Raw genomic sequence first — 27,732 nt, forward strand, 5'->3', positions numbered from 1 at the left:
TTTATTTTGTGATAGTATCAAGATTCCCAAACACGAGGTGTCCACTGCAACAGCATTCTTCATTTGCACAAAACTAGAGACTTGAAAATTAACCTAATCTGGGGAAGCATGTCAGGACAGAATATGGAAAAAAAAAAAAAAGTTTAAGCTGCCTTTTGGTACAACTGACCATAGAATACTACTCAGGTGATAAAATTATGACATGGGTGCTTAAATAATCCTCTACTTGGTTTGCAAAGAGGAAGAAGGCACAAAAGGTTAAAGAAGAATGCTTTTATTCAGCTTTCAGCTCTCACAGTTCTAAACAGTAAACATAATTAACAATTCACCCATGGTACCGGAGAAGATAGTCCTGGTATCAGTAAAATGTCTACTGTTTAAGGCACTGATAGTGGGAATTAAAAAGAAAAAAGATATAACATGGGTTGCTCCTATCTAATCAGAATTTGAATCTATTATGGATATGTGCTTGCTATTCAAATGCTTAAAATTCCACAAGCTATATTCACAAACAAATGTTTATACAACTTCAGCAATTACTGAAACAGGAATCAATGGCTCCCCTACTTTGACTTAAGAGCAAGTATTGCATTACTTTGGAGTGGAATCAATTTTTAACCTACTAAAAGAAAACAAAACACAAATTACTTCAGCAGTATGGCTTTAAGACCCTGTATTTGGTTACAATACAGCAAGCAAAGTTAAGTAACAGCATACAAGTGCCATATACTGTCATCTTAAAAGGAGCAGTTTTACAATATAAAAATTAGTTTAGAACATACTAAAGCCAATTTTTGTACAAACATTTTTACAAAACTGAATTACTCTGTCCTGGTTTCAGCTGGGATAGAGTTAACTGTCTTCCTAGTAGCTGGTACAGTGCTATGTTTTGAGTTCAGTATGCGAAGAATGTTGATAACACTGATGTTTTCAGTTGTTGCTCAGTAGCGTTTAGACTATAGTCAAGGATTTTTCAGCTTCTCATGTCCAGCCAGGGCACAAGAAGTTGGCACAGGACACAACCAGGGCACCTGACCCAAACTGGCCAACGGTGTATTCCATACCATGGGACGTCCCATCTAGTTTAGGAACTGGGAGGTGGGGGGCAGGGAATCGCCGCTCGGGGACTGGCGGGGTGTTGGTCGGCGGGTGGTGAGCAATTGCCCTGCGCATCATTTGTACATTTCAACCCTTTTATTACTACTGTTGTCATTTTATTAGTGTTATCATTATCATTATTAGTTTCTTCTTTTCTGTTCTATCAAACCATTCTTATCTCAACCCAAGAGTTTTACTTCTTTTTCCCGATTTTCTCCCCCATCCCACTGCATGGCGGGGGAGTGAGTGAGCGGCTGCGTGGTGCATAGTTGCTGGCTGGGGTTAAACCACGACAGTCCATTTTGGCACCCAACGTGGGGCATGAAGGGTTGAGATAACAACAAACCTGACCAGAGCTTGTTAAAACAAATCTGTTCTAAGCTTTCATTATGTTGATTTATGTGTTCTTAGAGTTGTTGCTCTGGTTTTTAAAGCTCTGTTATGTATCACCTCATTTGCTGTATGTAGTTCCTCTTCTGCTGCTTATCATCCATGGGAGGTGGATTAAGGTTTTCGCTTTGATGTATGGTATAACACTGGTTTATGGTATGATAAAGTCATCGGCTGTGGGATTAATCCGGTATTTGCACTTAGCATTGTCACCTTTATACTGCGGGAGCCATCTGTGGGAAACTATTAATAATTATACCATTTACCTTTCCTCTATGGAAAACCAGTCTATGGGTGGGGTACCTTTCTTCCCCTCTCCTTTCTCCTTCAGTCCAGTTACAATGGTGTTTGAGAATTTTGAAAAATTTGAATACTCCTGGGATGTTGGGACTAGCACGGTCCTAGCCCTACTGCTAGGAATTAGCATACTTCTGAATGTGGTTCAGCTCTCGTTTAAGGTTAAACAGCTATTTAAGAAGATCACCCAGAGATGTGCCCCAACGCTGGATGATTATGAGTGGCAGGGCGTGTGGGGTAGTATGGGCAAGTACCTAGAAAAGTGGGCACCTCCAGTGTTTTGGAAATTCACCCTGAACAAGTGCAGGATCCAGAAGAACTAGTAAAATATTTGGAAAAGGTATGCTGTCACCCCGGCAGCTCCAGAGAGATACAAATCACTGCAACGTGCTGGGGCCTGGCCCATGCCTATCGAGCCCTGTTCGACACCACTCAGTACCCTCAAGAGGAAGAGAAAGTCTCTGGACCTAACAACAAAACGATGAGCACCGCGCCCACCCAAACCTCGGCAACGGGCGCTGCGGCCCCTCCAGGCCCGGCAAGGAGCATTGCAGGCACCCAGACCTTGGCGACAGGCACCGTGACCCCTCCAGCCCCGGCGACGAGAACTCGGGCTACCCAAACCTCAGCAACAGGCACTGCAGCCCCTCCAGCCCCGGCAACGAGCACAGCAGCTACCCAAACCTTGGCAACGGGCACTGCAGTCTCTCCAGCCCCAGCGATGAGCACTGCTGCTACCCAAACCTCGGCGACAGACACTGCGGTTATCCAAAACCCGGTGAGCGATACTGCAACTGAACCAGCAGACCAACCTGCACCAGTATCAGTTGCCCCCGTACAGAAAAAGAAATATACAAAAAATCAGTTCGCTTAGCGAAGGATGAAGATGAACCAGGGCCATCACGGGAACCGGAGGAAGAGGCAGAACCAGAGGTAATAACCCGGTCCCTATCCTTGAGTGAGCTGCGGGATTTGCGAAAAGACTTTGGCCGCCGTATAGGTAAGCATATTATCACCTGGCTCCTCCGATGCTGGGACAATGGGGCTAACAGCTTGGAATTAGAAGGTAGGGAAGCCAAGCAGCTGGGATCGCTTGCCAGGGAAGGTGGCATTGACAAGGCAATTGGAAGAGGGACACAAGCCATCAGCCTCTGGAGGCCACTCCTGTCAAGTGTGAAGGAAAGGTACCCCTTTAAGGAAGATGTTATATGTCAATCAAGCAAGTGGACCACCACAGAAAAAGGTATTCAATATCTGAGGGAATTAGCTGTGCTAGAGACGATTCATCATGATCTGGACAACCCACAATTACCCAAAGATCCAGACGAAGTCCAATGCACATGACCCATGTGGCGGAAGTTTGTATGGAGCGCACCATCATCCCTAGGCCAACTCACTAGCAATAATGGCCTGGAAAGACGAAGAGGCACCGACAGGGGATGAAGTGGCTCGCCAACTCCGTCAATACGAAGAAAATCTCTCCTCCTCCCTACAAGCCTGCATTGCAGCTGTGGAGAAGCTGTCCGAGGATTTCCAGAAATTCAAAGAGGATATGTCCTACTCCACACGTGCAAGGACCAATGTCTCAGCTATTAGGAGTGAGGGTTCCTCTGCCCAAGAGAAAGAATATAGAAGGTACACACCGTGATGTGCCCTGTGGTTTTACCTATGCAATCACGGAGAGGACATGAGGAAATGGGACAGAAAACCTACCTCGGTCCTAAATGCAAGGGTACGTGAGCTGCGAGGAAAAACCACCACAAAAGGGGATTCTACCAGGAAAAATGCCGCTCCAGTTTCCAAACAGAGTAGAAGGGCTGATTTTATTTCCGATCCTCTTGAAGGGAATTCTGAGCCAATTTTACGAGAAGTGAATACTGAATATTCTGACCAGAATTAGAGGGGCCCTGCCTCCACAGCCAGGTGGAGGAAAGGGATAACCGGGTCTATTGGACTGTGTGGATTCGATGGCCTGGCACGTCAGACCCACAGGAGTATAAGGCTCTAGTAGACACCGGTGCACAGTGCACTCTAATGCCATCAAGTTATAAAGGGGCAGAACACATTTGTATTTCTGGTGTGACAGGGGGATCTCAAGAGTTAACTGTATTGGAGGCTGAAGTAAGCCTAACTGGAAATGAATGGCAGAAACACCCCATTGTGACTGGTCCAGAGGCGCCGTGTATCCTTGGCATAGTCTATCTCAGGAGGGGGTATTTTAAGGACCCAAAGGGGTATCGATGGGCTTTCGGTATAGCTGCCTTGGAGATGGAGGGCACTGAACAGCTGTCTACCCTGCCTGCTCTCTCTCAAGACCCTTCGATTGTGGGGTTGCTGAAGGTTGAAGAACAACAAGTGCCAATTGCTACCACGACGGTGCACCGGCGGCAATATCGCACCAACTGAGACTCTCTGATTCCCATCCACAAGTTGATTTGCCAACTGGAGAGCCAAGGAGTGATCAGCAAAACTCGCTCACCCTTTAATAGTCCCATATGGCCAGTGCGGAAGTCTAATGGGGAGTGGAGACTAACAGTTGACTGTTGCGGCCTGAATGAAGTTACGCCACCGCTGAGTGCTGCCGTTCCAGATATGCTAGAACTTCAATACGAACTAGAGTCAAAGGCAGCCAAGTGGTATGCCACAATTGACATCACTAATGCATTTTTCTCAATCCCTGTGGCAGCAGAGTGTCGTCCGCAATTTGCCTTTACTTGGAGGGGTGTCCAGTACACTTGGAATCGATTGCCCCAGGGGTGGAAACACAGCCCCACCATTTGCCATGGACTGATCCAGACTGCACTGGAAAAAGGTGAAGCTCCGGAACACCTGCAGTACATTGATGACATCATCGTATGGGGCAACACAGCAGAAGAAGTTTTTGAGAAAGGGAAGAAAATAATCCAAATCCTTCTGAAAGCTGGTTTTGCCATAAAAGAAAGTAAGGTCAAGGGACCTGCACAGGAGATCCAGTTTTTGGGAATAAAATGGCAAGATGGATGTCGTCAGATCCCAATGGACGTGATTAACAAAATAGCAGCTATGTCTCCCCCAACTAATAAAAAGGACACCCAGGCCTTCTTAGGTGTCGTGGGGTTTTGGAGAATGCATATTCCAAATTACAGTTTGATTGTAAGCCCTCTCTATCAAGTGACCCGGAAGAAGAATGATTTTAAATGGGGCCCTGAACAACAACAAGCCTTTGAACAAATCAAACGGGAGATTGTTCATGCCGTAGCCCTTGGACCAGTCCGGACAGGACAAGATGTTAAAAATGTGCTCTATACTGCAGCTGGGGAGAATGGCCCTACCTGGAGCCTCTGGCAGAAAGCACCTGGGGAGACCCGAGGCCGACCCCTGGGGTTCTGGAGTCGAGGATATCAAAGATCCGAGGCTCGCTATACGCCAACTGAAAAAGAGATATTGGCAACATATGAAGGAGTTCGAGCCGCCTCAGAAGTGGTTGGTACTGAGACACAGCTCCTCTTAGCACCCCGACTGCCAGTGCTGGGCTGGATGTTCAAAGGGAGGGTCTCCTCTACACATCACGCGACTGACGCCACGTGGAGTAAGTGGATCGCACTGATCACACAATGGGCTCGCATAGGAAAGCCCAGTCGCCCAGGAATTTTAGAAGTGTTCACGGACTGGCCAGAAGGCAAAGATTTTGGAATGTCGCCAGAGGAGGAGGTGGCACGTGCTGAAGAAGCCCCGCTGTATAATAAACTGCCAGAAAATGAGAGGCAATATGCCCTGTTCACTGACGGGTCCTGTCGCATTGTGGGAAAGCATCGAAGGTGGAAAGCTGCTGTATGGAGTCCTACACGACAAGTTGCAGAAACTGCTGAAGGAGAAGGTGAATCGAGTCAGTTTGCAGAGGTGAAAGCCATCCAGATAGCATCAGATATTGCTGAAAGAGAAAAGTGGCCAGTGCTCTATCTCTATACTGACTCATGGATGGTGGCAAATGCCCTGTGGGGGTGGTTACAGCAATGGAAGCAGAGCAACTGGCAGCGCAGAGGTAAACACATTTGGGCTGCCACACTGTGGCAAGATATTGCCTCCCGGCTAGAGAATCTGGTTGTAAAGGTACGTCACGTAGATGCTCACATACCCAAGGGTCGGGCCACTGAAGAACATCAAAACAACGAACAGGTGGATCAGGCTGCCAAGAGTGAAGTGGCTCAGGTGGACCTGGACTGGCAACATAAGGGTGAGCTATTTATGGCTCGATGGGCCCATGATACTTCAGGCCATCAGGGAAGAGATGCAACATATAGATGGGCTCGAGATCGAGGGGTGGACCTGACCATGGACACTATCGCGCAGGTTATCCATGAATGTGAAACATGTGCTGCAATTAAGCAAGCCAAGCGGTTAAAGCCCCTGTGGTATGGAGGGCGATGGCTGAAATATAAATTTGGGGAAGCCTGGCAGATTGACTATATTACACTCCCACAAACTCGCCAAGGCAAGCGCTATGTGCTGACAATGGTGGAAGCAACCACCAGATGGCTGGAAACATATTCTGTACCCCATGCCACTGCCCGGAACACTATCCTGGGCCTTGAGAAGCAGGTCTTGTGGCGACATGGCACCCCAGAAAGAACTGAGTCAGACAACGGGACTCATTTCCGAAACAACCTCATAGACACCTGGGCCAAAGAGCACGGCATTGAGTGGGTGTATCATATCCCCTGTCATGCACCAGCCTCTGGGAAAATTGAGCGATACAATGGACTGTTAAAGACTACATTGAAAGCAACGGGGGGTGGAACTTTCAAACATTGGGATACACATTTAGCAAAAGCCACCTGGTTAGTCAACACCAGAGGATCTGCCAATCGGAGTGGCCCTGCCCAATCAGAATTTTTACATACTGTAGAAGGGGATAAAGTCCCTGTAGTGCACATGAAAAATATGTTAGGGAAAACAGTCTGGGTTACTCCTGCCTCAGGCAAAGGTAAACCCATTCGTGGGATTGCTTTTGCTCAAGGGCCTGGGTGCACTTGGTGGGTGATGCGAAAAGATGGAGAAGTCCGATGTGTGCCTCAAGGGGATTTGATTTTAGGTGAAAATAGCCAGAATTAAAACTGTATGATATTAGTTGCTATATAACCCTGCTACTGTATGTTATCATTACTATAATTGTTATATGCTATATCCACAGTACTCTAGTAAGAATCACTTAGATCAAGCAAGAAAGAACTGTGATAAAACTGAGCAAAGCGCAGTAGTGGTGGAACCAGAACTGACTCCAGCATGCAACAATCCAACGGTGCACACCATCTTCCTGCTGCGTCAAATGTCATCTGCTCGTCACACCGCACTGAAGCCCAATTCTGCTCTACCGACTGAGAGGACTTTGCACCATCCCTCCTGCCCAGACAGACTGGTATGACAGATGGAGCCCAGAGTTGGAAACTAAATGAACTCAACAAACGTTTTATGAACATAACCCATGAACTAAAGGAATGATATCTCTGTGTGCGTATACATATATATATATATATAATTGTTCATATGTCTCAAAGGGATGGAAAGGTGATGATGATTCATCAGGATGTAACTAATGTAACTAAAGGTATGGGAACTGAGCATGATGTCAATGGTATAGAATAAGGGGTGGATACTGAAACATCAGTGTTATCAACATTCTTCGCATACTGAACTCAAAACATAGCACTGTACCAGCTACTAGGAAGACAGTTAACTCTATCCCAGCTGAAACCAGGACATACTCAAAGAAAAAAAAATCAAGAACATTTTAAATATGAATCATTCTTTACATGTTGTGTGCATAAAATTACTTATCTTGATGATATAAATTAGGAATACTACAAACTTTTTAAAGCTGGCATCCATATACTACTGAAATGCACACATCAGAAATACTGAAGTGTTAGTTCTGCAAAAATCCTTAAGTCACATTTATACTTGCCAAATAGATACACAGTGACTTAGGTTTCTAAAGGAGCCACAGTGACCTCCCGTGGCCACCTCAGAAATCCCTGTCCTTAACCTTTTTTTCCATTTTGAACATGACATTCCTCATAAATGCTAATAAACTTAAAAGGTGTAACAGTGGTTCACGCTTGGTCCCTCTATCCCAGGAAACGACAATACTTCTATTTGAAATGAGTATAAAGGAACATAGCCTTCACACAGTCTAGCTCCTGGTTGCAGAAACAAAGCCATGTCTCCTCTCTGATCTATCAAGAACCTGTTCCAGAACAGTTTAGAGAACTGTCTTCTGTGGGTCAATGAGAGATGGTGTTCAACAGATGTTCAACACACGTTCAATATTAGGCGCCCAAATATATAACTTCAGCTTTTGAGAGAACAAAGGAAGGAAATGTAAATTGATGCTGACTTGAAGTCCAAACCAGAACGCAGATAAAGTTGTATGAGACATTTTAAATGTGTGTCAAGTTCATTGGTATACAAAGCCCCAAAACATCTTAAAAAGAAACCAAGTTTAACAAAAGAATCCAAAAGTCAATTAGGTGCCTTCTTCCATTGCTCTGAAGGAACGTAACGGGAACAAAACATTGTCTTCTATGTCACAAGCAGATGAACAATGTCAGAGCAACACAAAAATCACAGTAGTAACTGTCTCTCATCTGCAGTACATTACTCAACACTTACATTCTTCTACTGCTTATAAATCCTCTCTGTTATATCCAGCTTTCTTTCCATTAAGAGACTCTTCTGTGTTTGGTGCCAGCCATGTGAAATATACCTTCACCGGATCAATATTCCAATGCTTGTGAAACGATACTGGAATTTGATGAGAAAGGTAGCCTTTTGGGTAGTCCATTGGCCTTGCCTAAGATGGAAGAATAAACCAAACCCAGTAGTACTCAGTGATGAAGCATAATTTTAGAACAAGAAAGTATCACCGTTCAATGGCCTCTGCATGATAACGAAGCAATGTGGCATTGACAAAATATACAAGATGATAACAAAGGGGTTTTTACATCATTCTATTATATCAGTTGATAGGCATTAGTTTAGAACTTCAACTCGTGCTGCAGTGATCATGCTATGAAGTACACTGATATTAAACATACCCCATTTCTCAGGATGAAATGGTCACCACCTATGAAAGCAAGTGATAAACAGTGTGGTTTGTATTGCATCATTTTAAATATACAGTTTCTTTGGTGATGAAAAGATTTTAAGTAATACTCTCTTGCTTCTCCTCTTATTAAGAGTTGCCAGCACTGCCAGTGTGATTGTAGGATCCTTCTAAGGCCATAAGCAGCCAAAATATATGAAGTTTTATGATGGGGAAAGGTTACCAAATGCAGGAAATACTGTGATGCCGGAAAACTGCATTGTTATTCTTTATCAGATTATATCAAAAGAGACAGAATTACATGATGCAGCTGACTTCTTAATGCACCAAGCATGTTTCATTTCCTCTGACAGTTTAATGGCATGTCAGCACATCATTATATAAAAAGGCCCCACCTGTAGTGGTCCCTGGTAAAATAACTAGATTTTGCCACGAGTTTTTGCAAAGAGAAATGCATGAAAAGCACACATTTATTTTTTTTCTAGATGTAAAACACAAGAAGAAAATTGAGTGATTTGGATACTGAATCACTGATTTGATGCCTAAGCTAGTAACTGATTTAATTGTGCATGCTTCACCCACTTACGGCTGTATTAATGAATTCTATATGCTGTGTTCTTCATGCAGTTCCGTATACACTCCCATCATAAAATTAGGCAACAGAATTTGACATTAAGAAATCTGAATATGTGTTGTTGATGGGGTTTTTTTTTGATATTTAAACCACAGAGTGCTTATTTTTAAAAATTCCACTGGAGAAATCAAGAGGGAGCCTGTCTCCCTCAAGACCTTTGAAAAAAACTTTAATGTGCATTTAGGTTTCAAAAACCTGAAGAATTTAATTTGGATAAAGACAGGTTTTAGATCCAAGACTGAAGATTTTTGCTCTTTGAAAATCAATCAGCTTTTTATCGAGCTATAGAAAAAATTTTGGTGTTTTGATAATTCTAAAAGAACGAGATCTGCTCTAATAACTATCATTTTTATTACATTGCTCTCTAAGAATCACTGCTTTATAGGTGGCTGACCTTAAGATAAAAATTCCCTGAATTTCTTCTTCCTTACATTTTGTGGAATCAATTATTGTAATCTTTGTGCTTTTTTTGTGCTAGAATTTGTATTTGCTATTCTACAAAAGCCAAATACTTTGCTCTTGCCCAGATTTTATATTTTAAGACCACAATCCTGGCTGCTACTCAACATGGGAAGGTTCCTGTTCTCTTTAAGAGTATCATCACGTCAAAAGCCTCTGGGTTTTGAAGGTTGCAGAATACGTATCTACCTTAGCATGAAGCAAACAGGAAATCAGTAAGAGTCAGCGAACACTGTTACATCGTAGACACTCTAAGGATGAAGATAACTTTGCTTCTGTTTCATAATATATACTCAGTACAATTTTGGATTCATGTACTTCAAGAAGCATTGTACATCATAATATTTCAGTCAAGTCTTTAAAAAAAATTTTCTGGTTGACAGAAAATCCAATTTTGTTTTTTTTTTTCCAATTTAAAATATTTGTTGCATAATAGCGGAATTTGTAGAGAAAGCACACTCAATTTTTGTTCAGTAGTTTTCACCCCGGGGTTACTTTTGGTTCAAGGTATGTTAAATTAGAATTTGTTATAAGCAACAGTAAAGATGAATTACAGTTGAAGTGTAATTTTCTGTGTGGAAAATCAAACTGCTAGGATTTCACTTTCAAAGTGGTTCAGTATATCAAATGCACACCACTAAGGATTACAAGGAGGTGCTTTGTTTTGTTGTATAAGGGCCATTCCTACAAATCTGTAAAATTAGTTCTGTTCTGTCAGACTCTCCTTTAATTAGCTGTTTTGATTTTTCTAAAAAACACCTGTGCAAGCACAAATTATTCAATAACTGTTGATTTTATAAGATACATTACTTGCCTTCTTTCTATACCGAAAGGAGTAAGTGGTGATAAACAAAACCGGAAAGTAAATAGATACAATTTTTGTATATGGACAAGAAATTGAAATATTGAAGAGTAAGTTCTCAGTCTTCCCATTTCTCTAAATAGTAAATGTAATCAGAAAGAGAATCTTAATGTAAGAAAAACTGGTAATTGAAACAGCAAACTTTTCCCCCCTACTGACAGCTGCTTTGAATTACATGGCAATTTACTAATTTTCAAGTAGCCTACTATCTTAATCTCAGTTCATACTCAGATACACAGATCTTGCCAGTTTTTGAAGTAGATAAACACCTGAAAAACATCAAACACTATACCGATTTAAATGCTGATTTTTAAAAAAGTTGTGCACTGTTTGGGAAAAATCATAAGTGCTTCTTCTCTTTAATGCCATGGGAGGAAGGCAAAGTGTTTATTTGGTTTACGAGGCAGCCAGTCTCTCTGGGACTCAATGCATCGTGTTTTCCACTGTGACACTACAGTTAGATTGTTAAATAGTCTGAAAAACAGAAACAAGATTCAAATCTACTCCAACCCACTTCTCCGAAACTGGAGAATATACTCACAAGAAAATTGTTTTGTGACCTCTTTTTCCATTGTGCTAGCATAGGGCAAATTATCATATTTATACCATTCTTCAGAATCCACCACAAAAGCAACAGTTCTGGGAATACTTTTACATTTTATATCTTCACTAACGAGATATTTCAGAATAGTGAACACTGAATCAATAGAAAAATTGGATAAGTAGAAAAGAGAAATTTACTGAAAAATTTCACAGTCAGTTCTCCATTACCTGAAGAAAAAAGTATTGTGTGGTGTGTTTTTTTTAAATTTTCTTAGAGGACATATCACAAATATTCAAAGCATATGGCTCCCAATTCTATTTGTTTTTCAAAGTTCCTACCTCTGACTGCATTTTTTATAAAATGCATTTTTTATAAAACGTAGTCATAAGGTAACTGAAATATCTTATAAACTATTAAAGCATTGTACTAATCCATGCTTTGAGAATATTCTTATTTGCTTCATCAAACTTGTTCTGGAGAGAAATAAGGTATAGCAGCAGCGTCCTGGTTATCACTATTACACATTGATCAAGTTTGCAATATTTGTAAGTACTGTTTTACATGTATACTTAAAAGAATGAAATACATTTTAAATACTAGTAAAAATAACTCTCTGACCTGATGGAAAAGTGGACTATGTGTGATAGGGATTCCTAAGCCACTGAAACACATCCCAAGGACCATATCATCAGGTGCGTCCATGCTGTAACACCGGCATTTACTAGCAAGTAGTTTCTGAACAGCTATTCTGCTGAAAACCATCCTGAATGAAAAAAGCAAATGAAACATATAAGACAATAACTATTAGAGAAGCCAAATGACTGTAATTAATAAATATTGCTTATAATGAAATATATATATAAATACAATGTGTGTATATATATTTATGTATATATATAAATATAATGAAAATTAATTATGCCAATTGTTGTTAATCCAACAATTACTTAGCTAGCCACCATTTTTACCACAGCTGATAATTCCTCCTCAATTTGGCCAGGACTTTACAGGGATATTCTCCTCTATCTTACTCAAATGTATTGTCCAGTTAGTTATCATGTAGCAATTACATGAAACGAACTCTAAACCTGAACTGTCATTCCTTGCATCCACTGTTACACAGTTCTCTCCATAAATGAAAAATGTTCCTTGAAGCCATTGCAAGGCTCATCTGTTCATCCGAACTGTCTTGCTCATCTAAGTATCAACCGTAGCCTGGAGCTGCTAGATCATTATCACTAAAATAAGCCTTCAATAGACCAGAAACATGATGATGTCTTAAATTCAACAACTGAGGGAATATACTTGTGTTTAGTATTCCATAGCTGCCTTTTCTGAAGTTACATCATCCACCCACTCCAATCAGAATACAGGGTACTCTAGCTAAAAGTTACATGAAGAAGATTCACACTCTGAAATCACTACATGGCTTCATGAGTTCATTCACTATATGACAATCCTTCACTTGACACTGGTACATGGTAAAACTTCTACGAATACTGAATGCTAAGGCAAAAAGATTGACCTGAGAATATTGTCAGATTAAAGTTGTAAAAGATTCCATCACTATCATTGCAACTTTGAAGACCGCATGTATTACAGAAAAAAAAACCAGAGCGCGCACTAGGAAGTTGTATCTCAGTGCTCAGATCAAATACAAAAGGAATGATAAGCTAGAGCCTTGGGGGTGTGGGGGGGGAAGAGTTGGGACTTGTGACCAGCATGTGTTGCTACACAGGTGTGACATAAATTGCACACATTTGGGGAATATATGTGCTAGTTGATTATCTGGACTGTGTCCCTTCAGTCATATAGAATTCTTCTCTTACAATGAACCTTCTCAAAATTAGGGTATGGAGCAAGGTCGGTGATCTGTACCTCTATCTGCTCAAAACTGAGAATGAAAATAACCCCCAAATTTTAACACCTAGATGACAGAATAGAAACTAAGAGATAAACACTAAAAAGATACAGAAGTATAGGACTGGTAACCAACAAATATACCAGCACCAGTAGGAGGTTTGTTTCTTAACTCAAGCATAAACCCTATTTAAGTAAGACCTTATGCAACTATGCAAAACAATGAGAATGCCAGTCAATTGATTTTTACTTACTCATGGATGGATAAGAATCTAGGAAGTTATCATAGCCACTACTTTTCACAGAGAAAGACACTAAGGACACTCAGACATCCACACTACTTGCTTTAAACACACCAGATGGACAGATCAGAGTCTTAAGATTGTTCTTACTGCAATATGAGCCAACCTGAAAGTTCATATACATGTTAATTTAAACCAAATTTTCCACACGATCACAGGGACCCATGTGTCTCATGCATGAGATAACCCACAATGATCTCTTTCTATGAGAAACTATTTTCCAGGACATCAACAACATCAAAGTCCTTGTTCAGCCACCTCTCCATAAATCATCACATGAAGTTCAAAAACAGGAGGATCATTATCATTTTTCTCCATGCTTGGACAAAGAAAGAGAACAGGAACAAGTATTTTCATTGTGGCAATTTGTATCCCCAGGTGTGCTGCTTTGGGTTCTCCTGCAAACTCCACAATAATTCAGGTCATGAGGGTATTTTTTTAAGCAACTATCCCAATTGTCTCTGCTTACTACACTCTGAATCACACTGTAAGATCGTCTCTGAGTATGCAGAATGAATTCTATCAGATGAAACAAGGCTGCATGATGTGTATCAGGAGAACGTGTGGTGCAGATAACTGATAATAGGCACTCACTTCACAGGAGCAGTCAAGCCAAAATAACCCCTTCTGAAACATGCGTGGTCCTCAGCACCAACTGTTTTGCTCTACAAATCTGTTCCCAACGGGCAGCACAACTTCTTACTAGTTAGGACATGTGGGTCTTTGAGCATCGTTACATTTTAATCATATTGGGGAACATCATTGTTTCCGCTGAAACTGATTTCTGTTGTAATTCAAAACATTTGCACTTAAAGCAGGGACTGATAAAGATCTCAGTAGGAGTTCAAATAAATTACCCTCCTCCACCAGTGATATAACTATATCCTCCTGTTCCCAAGCCGTAACCATAACGCTCTCCAAGAAATACTGGTTCATTTGGGTCGTAGCAGCTGAGCAATCTTCGGAGTCTGAAGATACTATAACATGAAAATCCATAAAAAAAAAAAAATCATGTAGACATTAATTTTGAAACAGACATTGCTAGCCTAAATGGCATTCTAGTAAATAGCACAAAAAGATAGGAGAAATTCTGATTTTTGTAGAATTTCTGAGATACAAACTGTTAAACAGAAATTTATGATGGGTTATTTACTATGAGATATGACTGCTGAATTTGGTCAAATCAATTAGCTTAAAATATTTTTCTGAAGCAGGCAAAGTTTCTCAGCAAAACTGAGCCTCATCTCAGAGACAAAGTGAAATTATTTCTTCCAAACAATGGTAAGATCTTTGCAAATGATCTTTTCTTCCCAGGAATTGAAAAACAAAAAGTTAGATTATATGAATACTGCTTTATCTACAGTTATAGCCTCTTCCAAATTCTTCTGTCACATGATTTAATATAAAGTGTTGTCTTCAACCACTTATTGTCATGTTCATCATGATGTGATCCTGCTGGTTGATCACTGTGCCTTATTTTGCTTATAATGCAGTGTCAGTGTTCATGTGAATAGGATCTAATTTTTTAACAAAGGCAAGTCCCTGGACACCGTTCTGGGTGGCTCTGACTCTAGCTTATGGAACCTTTCTTCTGGTACATTTATGTGAGGAATACATCTCACAAAGTGTATTAGCAAATGACTAAAACCAATCAGCTCAGACATACCTACACTGAAGAATCACAATGTGTAATCATATTCAGACTATATGATTACATAGTAACACTAATATGCATAGTGTTTATCAAGTTACAAGATTACATTGTTTTTAGTATCAGTCAAGGAATGCTGAAGGAAAGTGACAATTTTTTTCCTTAAAGGAATATAAAGCTACATAACTAATAAAACAGCTGCATCTCTTAAATAGAGAAGAAGAGACAAATATTGCTAGAACTCCTATTGACATGAACAGTGGTAATTCCTCAAGTATTGCAATGTATACCTTATCAGTGTGTCATCATCCACTATGACTAACCAAGGAGTTCTGGGAGAGCTATGATTCAAAAACCTTTCCAAAATGGCAAAAGTTTTCCCACAGTGACCTAAAGGAAGAGAATATGCAGAATATAACAGAATATACATTTAAATAAAATGACATTTTGTAATAAACAATTATTCATGAATTAAATAAATATTTTACTGCAATACGCAAAACATTTTGGAAATGACTGGCAAAATATTTGCGATGCAAGTTTAAATTACATCCTTTGTTGAGCTGAATGGTATTTGTACAAATTGTTCCAATGCAACCACTGCTTTCTATGCAGGAACGTATTTTTGAAGGTTGTTGAAGTATGGAAATTCTTTGAATTATGGAAACCTGAAAAATAAGCTTTATTCCAGCTATCCTGTTAAGCTGTTGGTCAATACTGGACAAACTGCTACTCTTAATTTCAAAAGCTGTAAAATTAGGAGACTATGATAGAAACATGTTCTGCAAAATACTCCAAGATATTTTCATAGGATTTAATGATCCATCAGGCAGGTCCATTGCTTTTATATAAATATTTAAGTCTACATTAATCTACCATACTCATCACCGTCAACTCAGGACCTGATAACTTCCTCCAAGGAAAGGTCTTAACATTTATCACCAGACTATAATGAAGCTGAGAGGTAAAACACCCTTTACTAGGAGTTGAGAAGTGAAACACCCTTGTTCAGAATGAGCAGGACAAGAGAAACAAGACATTTCAGACTTCTACTGAATTTTCTTTAGATCTTGGAAAAAATCTAATTGCTAACAGTCTTTATTCATCTAGATTACAGTTGATTGTCTAAAGCAATTATCGCTATCAATATTCCAATTACTGAAAAATAATTAAAAAATAAGGATAGGATACTATATTTGAAGCTACTTCCAGTTAAGATATTTTTTGAGAAAATGCAGTAACTCTATGCTTAAGAAATGAAGGAAGTCCTGACTTTGCTGATTTTGTGAAACCATGAACTTAATGCAGACTGATAAATGAATGTTTGCAAAATTAAACCCAAGATTTCTATATTATATTCTGTCATGAAAGATCAACAAAAATGGTATTAGAGGAAACTCAGCACAGTTTGTTTCGTTTAGAATGCCAGCAGCCCACAGGTCCCACTGCTCCCCACAGCGATGCTCAAAGGCCAGACTTGGAAGGTCCCTTCACCCTGGTGTGACCAAACTACTGGGCACGGCTTCTACAGATGATCCACGCATGCCCAGCAGGTCTGCTACCTCCTGAAAACACTCACTGGTTGCACATGTCACGCTGCAGCTGTGCAAATGGAAATCCCTGCCTAGTCTCTCTCTGCCTCTAATAGACCCCGTGGGGGACAAAAAAATAGGGCAGCTGGAAAGCTGCAAATGATCCAGAGATCAGAACAACTGACCTAGTGAGCCAGATAAAGCTAATAGGCCATAGCCTGGACAGCTCTAATTCAGAAGGTGAGTAACAGCCTGTAGCAGAGACTATAAGCCTAAGAACAATAGATCAAATGAAAGAAAAAACCCTAAAATTAATAGTGTCATGGAAGCCATCATATCCATAGCCTTTTTGCTATTCAAACACAAAGTAAATTAATTTAAAACCACATTATTTGTCATAAAAAGATCTTCCAATCTTAACATTAAGGTTTTGTGCTTAAATCAAGACATATGAGGCATAAGCATATAATATTTGAATACCATATGGCAAGTAGTTCATGCTCAGTAACCAGTTGGCACTGTCTGACATCTTTTGAAATAAATCTATGACTTCTCCTACTATTGATGATCTTACTCAAAATCATCAATAACTCAGGAGTTATTACTCTTACCCCAAGTAATAACACCAATTTTTGTCTCTTGGAGTATATCAGCGTACCATGCTTTCATAGTCACAGTATTTAGGTTTCTACTAAAAAGAACATTCTACCTACGCAGGCAAACTGTGTTCTCCATCCATTTCCTGTGCTGCACAAATATGCTACAGAAATACAGAATTTCTAAATTACGTAGTACACACGAAATACACATATCATCCACAAACCTTACTTTCTTTACACAGTTATTTGTGCAAAACTTGACAACAACGGTCAATAGCTCACCTCTGTCAGTATTAGGTACGCCTAAATCTATAGTAGGGATGGAGATGTCTGCATAATCACTGTAGTATTCAATAAGGGCAGCTTCTCTTTCCCAAGTCTGCTTTACAACTGGTACTGCAAAACAATTGTTGACATTGAAACACAAGTAACTTGATTAAAATAAGTACTTGATCAAAACATTCATGCACCTTGTTAACTGACATATTCCTTTGCATAGTAATGAAAAAGCTGTTTCAAATACAGCATCATGGTTCTAAACGTTCATTCTTTTTTCTTTTCTACAATATTTAGAGAGAAACAATTTTACATTTTTATGAAAGACAGTCAGGACAGTTTTATTTATATAATAATACATTTTCTTTTAAAATATGACTATAGTTTCATTCATATTACATTGGAAACTGTGATGTTTACATTTATGCTAACCAAAGTATGGTATTCATTACTTTTACACTTGCTATGGTAGCCTTTATAGTACACATCAGCATGAACACTATCAGAGATCAATCATTCTTCCAGTATTGAAAGTCGCATTTTAAAAACACCACATCCAACTGCACAGTGTATAAAATATTCTGAATCAGAAACAGACCAAATGCACCTTTTGAAATACTACACTTGTGTTACATACATCATATCCGACAGCAACATCATGTTAACGCTCAAAAGCACCTGTCTCTGGAGACACACTCAAGGAAGGACATTTATAAATATCATACAACCAATTTTGATCCCATGGAGATTCTATTCAAAGGAGGACTGCTTAATTCTTCTCTACAAAAGCAATCCTTTTCTTATTAGTTTGCCATTTCACATAAACATTTAAAACTGGTCATACAAAATTCTAATAATGATGCTATGAATGTTTAAATTATATCCAGAAGTAAATAAATTATGGGTAACACAAAAAAAGCCAAATGCCTGCAGGGTGTTTGGAAGAGAACTATCGGAACAAAATAATGATCTTTTTTCCATTTTAAAAATTAAGCAGTCAGGACTTAGATGAGCAATTACTCTGAAACAGTGTGCATTCTGCAGTCATTGTTTGTCTGCTTTATGTTCTTTGACACCATCCAGTAGGTCTCACTGGTAGCAGCTAGTTCTTTAAATGGAAGAAATATTTATATAACTTCCCTTTGCTGCTATATAACTCTGATGCTTGTGAACAACTAACTTTAGCCCCTTGCTGGAATCACCCATCACCTAATTTGATGTTTGCTGCTGTACTAGGTTTGTGTGGCAAGGTTTTGGTAGTGGGGGGCTACAGGGGTGGCTTCTGTGAGAAGCTGCGAGAAGCTTCCCCCATGCCCAACAGAGCCAATGCCAGCCGGCTCCGAGATGGACCTGCTGCTGGCCGAGGCCGAGCCCATCAGTGATGGTGGTAGTGCCTCTGGGAGAACAGATTTAAGAAGGGGGGAAAAACACGCGCAACGGCAGCTGAAGAGAGATGAGCGAGAATATGTGAGAGAAGCAACCCCGCAGACCCCCAGGGTCAGTGCAGAAGGAGGAGGAGGAGATGCTCCCGGCGCCGGAGCAGAGATTCCCCTGCAGCCCGTGGGGAAGACCACGGTGAGGCAGGCTGTCCCCCTGCAGCCCAGGGAGGTCCACGGGGGAGCAGATCTCCACCTGCAGCCCGGGGAGGACCCCACGCCGGAGCAGGGGGATGCCCGAAGGAGGCTGGGACCCTGTGGGAAAGCCCATGCTGGAGCAGGCTGTGCCTGAAGGACTGCAGCCCCTGGAAGGGACCCACGCTGGAGCAGTTTGTGAAGAACTGCAGCTTGTGGGAAGGACCCACATTGGAGAAGTTTATGGAGGACTGTCTCCCGTGGGAGGGACCCCACGGTGGAGCAGGGGACGAGTGAGGAGTCCTCCCCCTGAGGAGGAAGGTGCGGCAGAGATGTGTGATGAACTGAACCCAACCCCCATTCCCCGTCCCCCTGCGCTACCGCGGGGAGGAGGTAGACAGAACTGGGAGTGGAGTTGAGCTGGGAAGGAAGGTGGGGTGGAGGGAAGATGCTTTAAGATTTGGTTTTATTTCTCATTACCATACTCTGATTTAATTGGTATTAAATTAAATTAATTTTCCCTGAGTTGAGTCTGTTTTGCCCATGATGGTAATTGGTGAGTGATCTCTCCCTGTCCTTATCTTGACCCACGAGCTTTCATTATATTTTCTCTCCCCCATCCAGCTGAGGAGAGGAGTGATAGAGCAGCTTTGGTGGGGACCTGGCGTCCAGCCAGGATCAACCCACCAGTTCTTTAAATAGAGGAAATATTTCTATAACTTCCCTTTGCTGCTAAGTAACTCTGATACTTGTGAACAACTAATTTCAGCCCCTTGCTGGAATCACTCATCACCTTATTTGATGTTTGCTGCCTACCTACTTGCTCACTTTCCTCTATTCTGATCACACAGGGACTTGAAGGATTTATTATTCTTGACTGACCACTAGTTTGATAACACTGAAATGAACTGCAAGGTAACTGTTAAGATGGAGTAATAAGAACTCAATGGACTAATGGAAAGGCTTTAATATTTGATATTAATATAATTTCACTTCTGTAGCATTGTGCTATGGCCAATACCGCTTTTAAAAGTTCTTAAAGAAATGTAAAACTGCTCTCAATTCTTGCATTAAAAATCCAAAGGGAATTATGTACAAAAACTGTGTCCATACAACGTTACGATAGTTTTGAAATGCAAAGCCAGGAATTTCACAATGCATTAACTCTACCTCCTATATAATAAAAAGTCACATTACATCATATAACATTGCATAATCAGGTATTAATTGGCAGAGAATGTCATGTAAACTTTTTTTTTTCAACTAGAATAAGAAAACAAGTAGACAGGAAATTATTTTCTTATTTTATGGAAATGTTCTATTTAAAAAAACGTTTCTCAAAAGAACAAAACCAGGAAGCTTTCAGTAAACAAGGCCCCAGTACAGAAGCATCACAGACATACAAAATGCTTCCAACCTTCACCTGACAGAAGAGACACCTGTAAAGGCTGTTTTACCTTTCTCCAACCAAGGACCTCAACCTCAGTAGGGTGCTTTAACATACAGAACTATTTGCTATTACAGACCGAGCCTCTCGATTTCTTTGGTGGAGTCCCCTTTCTCTGTATAAATGAAAAAAAGTTCACTGAAGCAAGGACCCAAGTCTCACCTTAGTTGAATGGTTTAACAAGGGGACTACTAGTAAAGTGTCTTTCTCTTTTTCTTGCTTGTTTTGAGGAAGTGTCACCATCCTGACTAATGTCTATTGTAAACTGAATTCCCACAATACTTAGTAATTTCTAACAACTCGTATGTTTCAAAGAGAGAACAACTATATGAAATTTTGGACTAGCTGTTGATGCAAATATTTATCAATATGTATTAATACTTGTGATCACATGGAAGTTTTAATACTGCACTACAGAGATATTTATAGAAGGTCAGCTCTAAGCTCTTAATTATATTTTATTTGTGCTGCTTCTACAACCTTGATGCATGTTTGCAGTCTTGAGATTTTCTTATATGACCATATACGGTACGTGTAAGAAGGAGAGTTGTACCTGAAGTAACTTCTGAAGTAAAATTTAGCTGCTTTTGCACATCGAATTCCAAGCCTTAATGTTGCACTAATGTAGTTTTTGGCATACAATAAAAAATGACTTACCAGGTAAAAAGAGCTCTCTGAAGCTGGCATCCATTAATCTTTCAAAATCTTGAGTAAGATTATCCTCTATTGCATAACACTGGAAGCTGTGAGGAAAGTTCAAGAATTTTCCTCAGTCTTCAACAGGTGTTTCTTGAAGGATGTTTATGCTATCTTTTTGAAGCCTTATGTTCTTTTCTGACTTTCTAGGTTTGGGGTTTTTTGGTTTTAATTTTGATGTAAGAAAACAAACATGGATCCAGAAAGGAGAACTCTTCAGTGAACTCCAATTACAGGACAGTCAATTTTGTTTTGTCAAAAGCTACTTTAAAGATAGCCTAATGATTAGGTGATTAAAATACTAGAAATGTGCCTTCATGAAATGCACTAACATTACGAAAAAAATCCATAAATCTTATTTTGAAGAAAAAAACCAGCAACTGGCAAACAGTCTAAATTTAGAAGTGACAGAACCTACAGTTTTGGATGCATTAGCAAAGGGGGACTTAGTTAAGAAAAGACCTTTTATCTTCATCCCGTCCTCTGACAATAGGTGTGGCAACCCCCCCAAATTTTGGTACAACTACTAGCCATTACTTCATTTTCAATTTTTTTGCCAATAATAATAATTTTAAATTACGCTCATGAACAAACTAAGCCTAATGGCAAAACTATTATGTACCTGGAGTATTCAAGGGCACAAATAATTCAAGTAAATTTGTGGAAATAAATCCATTCCTGAATTTCCTTATTAACAAAATGTCTAGAGGTAAACTAGAATGGATTGGTAGGTGGCATCAAGTAGGTAGAGTGTTTTCTATTAAATCAGTGAATTTGGAATTTTTCCTTCCACGTTTTGTAGACATTGGATCTACCTCAACTTAGCTGAGCCTTACTCTGTCTTAGCTGAAGCTGAGTGTCTCTCTGTGTTTTTATTTTCTGTGCCTCTGAGAAGGAAGTTAATACTCACTCGAGGTATCTTGTTGGGCTGCACTAGTTTTTTTTGTTTGTTGTTTTTACCATGGATATCATGGTCATATTTTCATAGTGACTATCATTACTTGTATAACACTACAATTTCCAGATGAAACACACTACAGTGTTGCACACTTGGGAGACTCTTGATCTGAGCCATGGCTTGGACAAAGTACTACAGACGACCAGATTTCTACAAGAGACAAAATTTCCCATTCCAGGCATTATAAAACACATGCACATCAAATTGCGTAAGGTGACAACAGATAGAACCAATATGACAGCATAAGCTGCTCAATCTTTTACTGGAGGGGAGGGCAGGACAAAAGGAAGGAGGAGGGGAGAGACCTTTCAGCTTGTTCAAGTTTCTAAATCAGCCACCATACAGCTGCACAATTGTCACTGCTAGTACAAGGAACAGAAGTGAACCAATTAGCTGGGGGAAACACACTGAAGGATATTAATAGGTGCTATATTAATTAATATTGCAACAGCTCCAATTCACAACAATATAAGCTAACTTTATGCATATTTTTAATTTAGATAGTCAATTGCAAGATTTTTGCCAACCGATCACTAAGGATGAAACATCATACAACCACAGCTTTTCATCATAAACATTTCACAGCACTCCTTAAGAACTCTGAATAGCAAAAAAAAATTCTACCTAAAGAATAAGCTGTTTATAATTCTGAAGCTTTCATGTTTCCCAGTGGATTTTGCAAACATTTAGCCCTAAGAGCTACACAGACAGCATATATCAGCTTGTTTTTTAAATACTAATTTCATCAACTATATAGCATAGAGCTACTACCTTGACCAACCAACAACTTACTTCTGTCACCGTGAAATTTCCGACATGTTTTTACAGCAACAAAAACATCTTCCTTTTTCACTGGCTCTCCCTATATGAAGAGAACAAAAGTTAACTTTTTAATTGCAGGCTCTGCCTGTAACATTTTATAGGATATGTATATCCATACATAAAATAAAACAGAAAATACCTTTTCATTGTATAGCATATCAAGTAGAATAGTGTACCAGTAATACACCAGAAAGTACATTTTTGTCTCTTGAAAAAAGGTCACTAGTGGTTTAAAATTCCTGAAATAACATTACTGAAATACTTTTTACATTGATGTAGTATTCTAACGTAAACTAAAACACCTATCATTAGGGAAAGAGAATGAGTAGTAGAACTCGTTGAACTAAGAATGATTCATCTGAAAAAGAATATTTTCTTAATTTCTTTGAAATTAATCACTGTGAGAACATGTTGAACTGTATCATACTTGGAAAAAGAAGCTTAAATGCTACACACTAGAAATCTTTGAATTTCCTCAACTGTAATAAAATCATTTAACCACTTTTATTTGTTTTCCTTTTTAGCACCTAGAATTTTGCTCTCCTGGAAGCATGGAACACTTTTTGGCCTCTAGCAACACTTAACCCATAATATCATAAATGTATTCTCCTAGAAGTGGAAGACATGGGTTTTACTTTAATGCTCCAAATACTATATTACATTTTATCTTTAGCCTCAACAAGTTTTAGATTCCCATGTGTAAAAAAAGATTATCTATACTTCAGTATCTCACAGAAATGTAAGGAGAAATACTGTACAGAGCATGTGCTGACAAAACTTTGTGGTAGAAAGACCCATTAAAGCATACACAATATTTGTTTGCCAGGAAATGCCCTGTGCCACGGAAGGCTGAAAGCTTATCCAAAAATAGACAAATGCCAGAACAAACCTTTTTTTTTTAACTTATTGAAAAATATTTTCTTAAGGTTTGAGATTTTTAAAGTAAAATACTATGCATTTTAGTAAGAGTTTTACCTTTACTAAGCAAAGGTATTTAAAATACGGTACTTACACAAAGTGGCAGAAAATTACTGAATGTTGTTGCACAATGATCAACCTTATACGAGTTCACATCATCTGTGCAGAACTCAGGCACTGGAGTAAGATGTGGCCCTTCCCCCTTCTGCCAAATATACAGGGCAATCTATCAAAATAGAAAACATTTATATCAGTAATGAAACTGGATAAAAATTCTCAGAGCATACAAAGAAATCATATTACAGGGCAAACTTAACAGGAAAACTAAAAAATACGGGATGCTGTAGAAGATTTGTCCCTTAGTTGATAAACTAGCTGCATACCTTACTTCTTGCTTATGTTTCTAGAGCCAACATGTAATTTTTTCGCCATAAAAGAAATTCTACAGACAGACAAGTTTTAATATGTGTTTCATAGAATTACAATTAGTTTCATATATTTAAGCGTGTCAAAACAACTAATCTTTAACTTTTATATGAAGTGGTAGAGTGAATATTTACACTTTCTTTTAAAGTAAACAAAGATCCTTATTGTGTTGCTCTTTTAAAATTATTTTGATAATTTGGAATAGCTAGGCCTATTTCATCCTATGTGGCAATTTTCAGCTTTTCAAAATAGACCCATTCTCTGGTGACAATTTAAAAAGCTCAAAATCAGTAATGAATCTCTGAGAAGCTGTAAAATACAATGAAGGATAATGTAATAGATATGCTATCCTATAGTAGACTCTTGCCCATTTTAAATGCAACAACAAAACATAAAAAAATGTTCAGAAACTCGTAAGAACAAAATGAAGTTCTTAAAAATCTATAAGGCAGAAAATAATATCTCAGTAAGTATGTGGATTCAGAGCTTCCCAGCTGCCTTGCCATACACTCTTGATTCTGAATGCTTAGTCTCTCTTGAGGATAGGCCAAAGATACGAAAGCATCTTTGCACAAGAGCTGGTTGAGCATATACTCAAGATGTAGGACATCTGGATTCTAGGCTTGCTTCTGCCTAACTCAGAAGTTACAGCTTCTAGTTTTCAAAAGGGTGCCTACACCAACAAACCAGAGATATTCTGGGACAAAGATTCTCCATGCTACCTCATGAAACTGAAATACTCTGCAAAAAGTAAGATTCATGGAACCAACAGGACAGTGTAGTGAAGGGGAGCCTGACTCTGCTGCACAGGGGGAATGGGACTCCTCCAAGACAGGAAAATCAGTCTTGGGTTCTAGTTCCTGTTTCCCGTGTTATTTACACATATTCCCAATGACTCCTGCATGGAAAACAAGTTAAGTGCTTCAATGGAATATGGGACCAGACCCAGAACACACCAAAGGCAATGAAAATGAGTCTCCTTTTCAGTGTTTTATGCTTACTTAGGAACTGTTAGCTTTAAACCCCTCCTAGCCCAGAATTCAGCTCCTCTTTTAGCAAATGTGATCATTAAGCTATTATTAAGAGGACATAATATTTCCTTCTCCCCACTGTTCAGGAAGAACTCGGTGCAAACCAAGAGCGTTAACTACGGTCTGGACAAGCCCAAGTCACCAAACCAGTTACAGACTTATAAGTTATAGATGATTATTTTCCTGCCCATCTCATTTAGGTCTCAACATCCTCAGAAAACCCCAACTATCTGCACACAGCCATTTCTGGAACTTAGAGGGTATAAAACAGAAGTGCCAGTTTGTTACATGCCCTGTTAGGACTGGGGGCAGGCTTGAGAATACAATCGTATTTTTGAAACTTAAGCTTCCAGATTTGAAAGATTATCAATAGGGTACAGTCACATACAATTAACTGATGAGTTTTTAGCAAGTTGCTGACTTTAACTGGGTTGTCATAACTACACATGCGCTCTTAGACCACCTCAACTGCAAAGTAAAAACATTTTGTTTGATTGCACTGAAAAGAGTTTAAATTACTGTTCCTTGTAATTGAGCGGATGCAGACAATTGGGAGCTGTGAGTACAAACATGGTCACTACTACTGCTCAGCTGAGAGTGACTTGCTAAACCACTAACTCAGCTGCAGGTTCTTTCAATGCAGTGAGTTTTGTAGTTTGCAAGGTCTAATTTATTTTAGCCTCACCATTATTAAGTGGTCTGTTTATTTGCTGTTTTAGCAATGCTTCTGAAAACACAGATGATCTTAGCATTACAGATGAGTTCAACAAAGCACTAAAGGGAAAGGCCACTCTATAGGGAAGAAAATTCATAAGCATGAGTGGCAGTTAAGACAAATACTGCTGATAGTGCTTGGAGTAGAGGAGGAGTATGGAAGTGACATGTAACACATATATGCTTGTGGTTAAGAAGCAACCAATAAACACACGTACGTCTCCAAGGTTATCTTTTGTCTTGTCACCACATTCACATTATGGGATGTAAGCGGTTCTTGACCCTGCCTTGTAGCTGGAAGACTACTAACTGCAAGAGATTGGATTTCTAAAGAGCTTTCAGTACATTTTAAGATTGTATTAGTTCAGAATTCAGCTATTCAGAATTAACGTCTATCACATGAACCAACAAAGAAGAAATGCTCCTGCAGCACAAAGAATATTTAACAATTGTAACATAACATGAATTATTTATGAAAGTTCATAATGCGCTAAGATTTCCCAGTGAATAATGGATTCTTCAATAGAAAGCCTTAGAATGGTGTGAAGTTATCATATTTCAGAAATGAGGTTAGAGTGCCATTTTGGGTTACAGAACAGGATGACAGACTGTTCCTAAAACAATGGAAATGGATTTACAATAAAAAGACAAAAAATAGTCTTAGTCCTAGTTCAAATCTAATGTTAGATATACAAAAAAAATCCATTTTTCACTTCAAGTTTTGAGTATCAGGGAATATGCTATATACTGTGCAGTTACAAAAAGTCTAAAAAACAATCTACAAATGAGCAGCAGCATGATAAAAATCCTCTACTACATTTGCAAGATAGGCCTTCCAGATGGAAAGTTATATAAAAGTTGTGGATATAAGAAATAGGGACTTGGAAAGTAGTAGGGTGAAAAAAACCACCTGATACAGAGCACAATAAAATACCAAAGACTAGAGGCACATGTTATTAGGACTCTGTCAAACTAAAACACTTCTTAAAACGTTTATCATCCTTCATAAATTTAAACTTTACACACAATCATTAAAGATCACAGATTATATCCTTTGATTTGTTGTCAATCTTGATTCACACATGAAGGACGTAGAGATAAAAATGATTTAAGAAGGACAAGATGTTGATTTATAAAATAAATGAGGGGGAATGGAACTGTGTCTAGGGAGACAGGAGACTGTGCAGAAAGAATAACTACAGGGCTGAAGTAGGTTATCATTGACAATAAATTTGAAATGAAACATATGCAAAGAACTGCTAACAGAATAAGAAGTGGATGGAAGTCATTTTGCCAGTCGAGTGATCAATTGTTTTTCATTAAGCAATCTGTGGCACATAAAAGAAATGTCTGCTAATGATTTTTTTTATGACACTACGTTTAGAGGCTTTGTCAGTGCTGAGGTAGACTGGAATATTGGGAAACTATGAATGACTTTGAGGTAACTTACAAAAAGAAGATTTACAGTGTAAAGCTCAAGGTCTTAGATTTAGAAAAATTAACAAGAGGAAAGAAAAACAGCTTGTTGGCTTGTTTCATGTAGCAAAATGAAAGCTGAGAGGGG

General features: G+C 39.2%; 1 protein-coding gene across 1 annotated transcript in view; it reads right to left on the reverse strand.

Annotated features, from left to right (window-relative positions):
• Window positions 1-258: 258 nt before the first annotated feature.
• Window positions 259-27,732, reverse strand: part of B3GLCT (beta 3-glucosyltransferase) — a 72,637-nt gene continuing 45,163 nt past the window's right edge. The window contains exons 9-16 of the mRNA XM_069808051.1: window positions 24,092-24,223; window positions 23,050-23,119; window positions 17,592-17,705; window positions 15,469-15,568; window positions 14,385-14,504; window positions 11,984-12,128; window positions 7,527-8,614; window positions 259-824 (exon numbers count right to left, since the gene is read on the reverse strand). Of these exons, the coding sequence (XP_069664152.1) occupies window positions 8,447-8,614; window positions 11,984-12,128; window positions 14,385-14,504; window positions 15,469-15,568; window positions 17,592-17,705; window positions 23,050-23,119; window positions 24,092-24,223 (849 nt within the window). The 3' untranslated portion in view covers window positions 259-824; window positions 7,527-8,446. The remainder of the gene's footprint in view (window positions 825-7,526; window positions 8,615-11,983; window positions 12,129-14,384; window positions 14,505-15,468; window positions 15,569-17,591; window positions 17,706-23,049; window positions 23,120-24,091; window positions 24,224-27,732) is intronic.

This window comes from Haliaeetus albicilla, chromosome 20 (genome assembly GCF_947461875.1).
Source record: "Haliaeetus albicilla chromosome 20, bHalAlb1.1, whole genome shotgun sequence".
NCBI lineage: Eukaryota > Metazoa > Chordata > Aves > Accipitriformes > Accipitridae > Haliaeetus > Haliaeetus albicilla.